General features: G+C 41.5%; 1 protein-coding gene across 2 annotated transcripts in view; it reads right to left on the bottom strand.

Annotated features, from left to right (window-relative positions):
- The window catches only part of LOC125043830 (leucine-rich repeat extensin-like protein 3), a 143,480-nt gene extending 139,805 nt beyond the window's left edge, over positions 1 to 3,675 (bottom strand). Inside the window, exon 1 of one of the 2 annotated variants that reach the window (XM_047640155.1) lies at positions 2,844 to 3,675. In XM_047640155.1, the coding sequence (XP_047496111.1) occupies positions 2,844 to 2,849 (6 nt within the window). In that variant the 5' untranslated portion in view covers positions 2,850 to 3,675. The remainder of the gene's footprint in view (positions 1 to 2,843) is intronic. The other variant, XM_047640156.1, reaches the window with a different exon arrangement.
- Positions 3,676 to 4,165: the final 490 nt, after the last annotated feature.

The following is a 4,165-nucleotide window of genomic DNA, read 5'->3' on the forward strand; positions in this document are numbered from 1 at the left end:
ACAATAAAATCCGATTAAAACGATACAGAAAAAAACACAGCTGAAATACACGGAAACAGAAAGCGCATTCCTCCTCGCGGCACCAAGCACGATAATGCGATAATGACCGTATTTAGGCAGGATTTCCAGCCGCAGCGACACGCACCGCTTGAGCCTATGTTGCACCGAGAGCCACGTGCAAGTGAAGGAAGGCTTTGCAATCGGAAGAACGAAATTAAATTACTGTATTTGATTATAAATATGTGCGAAGATTCTTCTTGATGGCGTGATGCCATGATTTGTTTTTCCGGAACGGCTGGTATCTTTAATATATATCTATATATATATATATATATATATATATTATATATACAATATATATAGTGCTTATATATACATACTATATATCTATCTATATATATATATATATATATATACATATATACACATATATATGTAAAGATATATATATATACATATATATATACACATATACATATACATATACATACATACATACATATATATATATACATATACACACATGTTATATATGCATGTTACATATATATAAATATATATTATATGTTTTATATGTATAAATATGTTATATATATATATATAAATATATATTATATGTTTTATATACATATATACATATATAAATATTAAAATAAATAAATACACACACTTATTTCCTTCTTTAAATTCGGCAAATTCATCATCTACTTTACCCCATTCCGCCACCGACTTCCAACCCCAACAATAAACACAAATAAAGAAAAATAAATACCATTGAAATGAACTCCAAAGCACCTGCATCTTTACCCCCCTCCCCCCTCCCCCCTTTTACAGACATCAGTTTCCCTCGCTGCTTGTGACATCATGCCTGTGACGTCATCAGAGGTGACTTCAGTGACTTGCATCTCCGTGTCATGGTTCTCCCGCCCGTTTCATCTTCGCTTGCATGTCATATTTATCTAACGGATTTCATGTCTCCCTTTCTTTGTGTTTTTTTCTTTGTTCTACTCTCTTCATTTTCTATTTTCTCTCTTTTATATTTTCTTCTTCTCTTTCTTTTCCTTCTTCTCGTTTTTTTTCTTCTTCTACTCTTTCTTTTTCTTCTTTTTATTTTATTTTTTTCTGCTTCTCTTTCTCCTCTTTTCTTCCTTTTTTTCCTTCTGTGTGATTTCTTCTCCTCCTCCTCCTTTTTTTATTTTCATTTTTCGTTTTCTTCTTCTTCTCCTCCTTCTTTTCCTTCTTCTCCTCCTTCTCTCCTTCCTCTTCCTCCTCCTTCTTCTTCTTTTTACTCTTTCTTCTTCTGCCGCTCTTTCTCTCATGCCAGTTTACCTGTTTTGTTTTTGTTTTTGTTTGTTTCTAGTCTATGTCTCATAATCTATTTGTTTCAAGGGAGTGATATATATTTTACCGAGGTAGATAACTTAATTATACTTATCAACTATTAACTAACAGTCGCTCAAAATATCCTAAGACTTACTTAAACAAAATGGATAACAATCCCAGTTAACAAGGATCAGGTAGAAAGTCATTGCCGTTATCAAAACTAATGAACAGTTCGAAAATACCACAAATCACGTGGCTGCTCAGGCAAGTCAGAAATCCACAAATTATGCAATTAGATTATAGGCCTACATGATATTGTAACGGCTCTCTCTCTCTCTCTCTCTCGCTCGCTCTCTCTCTCTCTCTCTCTCTCTCTCTCTCTCTCTCTCTCTCTCTCTCTCTCTCTCTCTCTCTCTCTCTCTCTCTCTCCTTCCCTTTTTTTTTTCTCTCTCTCTTTCCCTTTCTCTCTCTCTCTCTCCTTCCCTTTCTCTCTCTCTCTCTCCTTCCCTTTATCTCTCTCTCTCTCTTTCCCTTTCTCTCTCTCTCTCTCTCTCTCTCTCTCTCTCTCTCTCTCTCTCTCTCTCTCTCTCTCCCTCTCCTCTCCTCTCTCTCCTCTCCTCTCTCTCCCTCTCCCTCTCCCTCTCCCTCTCCCTCTCCCTCTCCCTCTCCCTCTCTCTCCCTCCCTCTCCCTCTCTCATGCCCCACCCCCCCCCAACCCACACACACACCCTTATAAGTACAAATAATGCACATACACATACACACAAGCATTGATCCATACACACACAGACACCCACTCCCTCCATTGGCACGCAAGCAGCCCCAAGGCACGCCGGCACAAATAATCCATTTCCCTCCTGTGCTCCGGAAGCTGCAATCATCACGGCTACAGAAGACTTGAACGAATTTTGAACGTAAGTGTTAAATCGCCTATTGTGCAGAGCATCTTTCAGGCGAAAGCTAAGGGAAAACGGGGAAAAGTGAAGTAAAATAATTTGTTTTTTTTTCTACGTTAGGTTAGATGATGCGGGTATGAACTTCCTTTCGTTGCATTTTACAGCTCGCTCACGAGTAAATAAAAGCTATGAAAATTAACTGAATTTGTAACTGTGAAAAAAAAACAAAAACGTATGACCATGTAACTTTTCTTTGGTAATTACGTTTTATTCAAATGCGTTGGAAAATTGCCTGATGTTTATATACATAAACCGACCTTATCGTGCGACCCTCGTCTTATTTAAACTCAGACACATTAACAAGAATATTAATGTTACAAAAAGTAACTTTTTTTTCTGTAATTAGATAAATGGTTCCCGCACCCGAGATATCTCCGTTTATTATGCCCTGCAAGCACAAAGAAATTAACGATAACGTCTGTGCATCATGCAGCCGCGCATGTCTTATTAATTTACTGCATAATTTCTCTCGGTTTTATGTTCACGAGCAGAGGAATCTTGCGATGCCAATGATCACGTTGGATTCGTTGACAGTGGCATTAACTGACAGGGGGACTCACTTACCTTCATGTTGACGTTATTTTAATGTATACGGCGTCGAGGATGGAGAAATGGCCCGCTGACAAGCACTGTTTTACACTGCAATGGGATATAAAGGCACCAGTTCACTTTCGTTGGGGGACAGACCGGTTTCGGATCACATCCTTCTCCCCCGAACAATCTGCGAGCGTCGTTTCGGCCTCGTGAGCCACCCACCGAATCCTCGTCCAGACACTGCCACACTCACTGTCATGCAACCGAGAGCTACAACCTAATACGTCTTGCCGTCGACGTTTCTCACCGCTAACTGATGCGAAACAGCTTCCGTTCTTACACTTCCTCTGTTCCTTCCGACCTTCAAGGACGCGAGGGAGCGCGCCGATTGGTCCGCGCCGCGAGCGAGCCAGCCAATGAGCAGCGCCGGCCGTGTCCAACAGAAAACGTGACAGACTATTGGCGGTTCCAGGTGATCCTTACAGGTTAATTGGCCTCGATGGAATCTGTGTACGCAGGGGGATGCAGTCGCCTCGGCCCTCTGGTGGCGGGACACGGCCGGGATTCCTGGAGTTGAATAACCTAGCGACAAGGTCGTTGGTGGACTTTCGCTTTCGTCGGCCGCCTTGTCCTGGGCAATTACAATAGGTACGCGTAATGGTCAGTCCTAATTTTGTTTTCTACCTGCCGCTCATCGAATCAGGGTTTACGCTGTTTAACGAAATGATTATACATGTGTTATTGACCAATGTAAAACGAATGCGTTTCCCACTAGGCTTACATATTTCGCTTCGTAATATTATCACCAAAGTTTCAGCAGCCCCAGTGTTTATATATATATATATATATATGAAGTTATAAGCAGGAACAGAGAATAACGCGCCGGCGGTAGTACGCAGCACGCTCGTCGCCGACACACTCAGCCTGGATCTGTGTTCAGACCCGCACTCACACTCTCTCCGTTTCACGCACGCGGTCGCCACTCCTGAATTATTCTCGCTCTGTTATGTTCTCTCGTAATTTGTAACTACCCGGAATCTACCCAGAGTTACTTTACGGTTGTATAAATCTTCCACTATCCACGTGAATGGAATTAAATGGCAAAACCGACAAAACTGGATTACCTTAATCAGAGGTCAGAAACATCAACCTTATCCATTATAGCCATAAGAAGTGACCTGTAATGGTCAATAAAATCGAAATGAGCCCCAGGCATCGGAATAAATGACCTTGAATGCCCCGCTTCGACCGGTGGAGGCCGGGGAGGCGAGTTGATCACCTCAAGATTTACGACCAACTGGCAACCGCTCTCTGTTGTGATGACGTCAGCATACGTCACACGAGCGGACGGG

This window comes from Penaeus chinensis, chromosome 34 (assembly GCF_019202785.1).
Source record: "Penaeus chinensis breed Huanghai No. 1 chromosome 34, ASM1920278v2, whole genome shotgun sequence".
Classification (NCBI taxonomy): domain Eukaryota; kingdom Metazoa; phylum Arthropoda; class Malacostraca; order Decapoda; family Penaeidae; genus Penaeus; species Penaeus chinensis.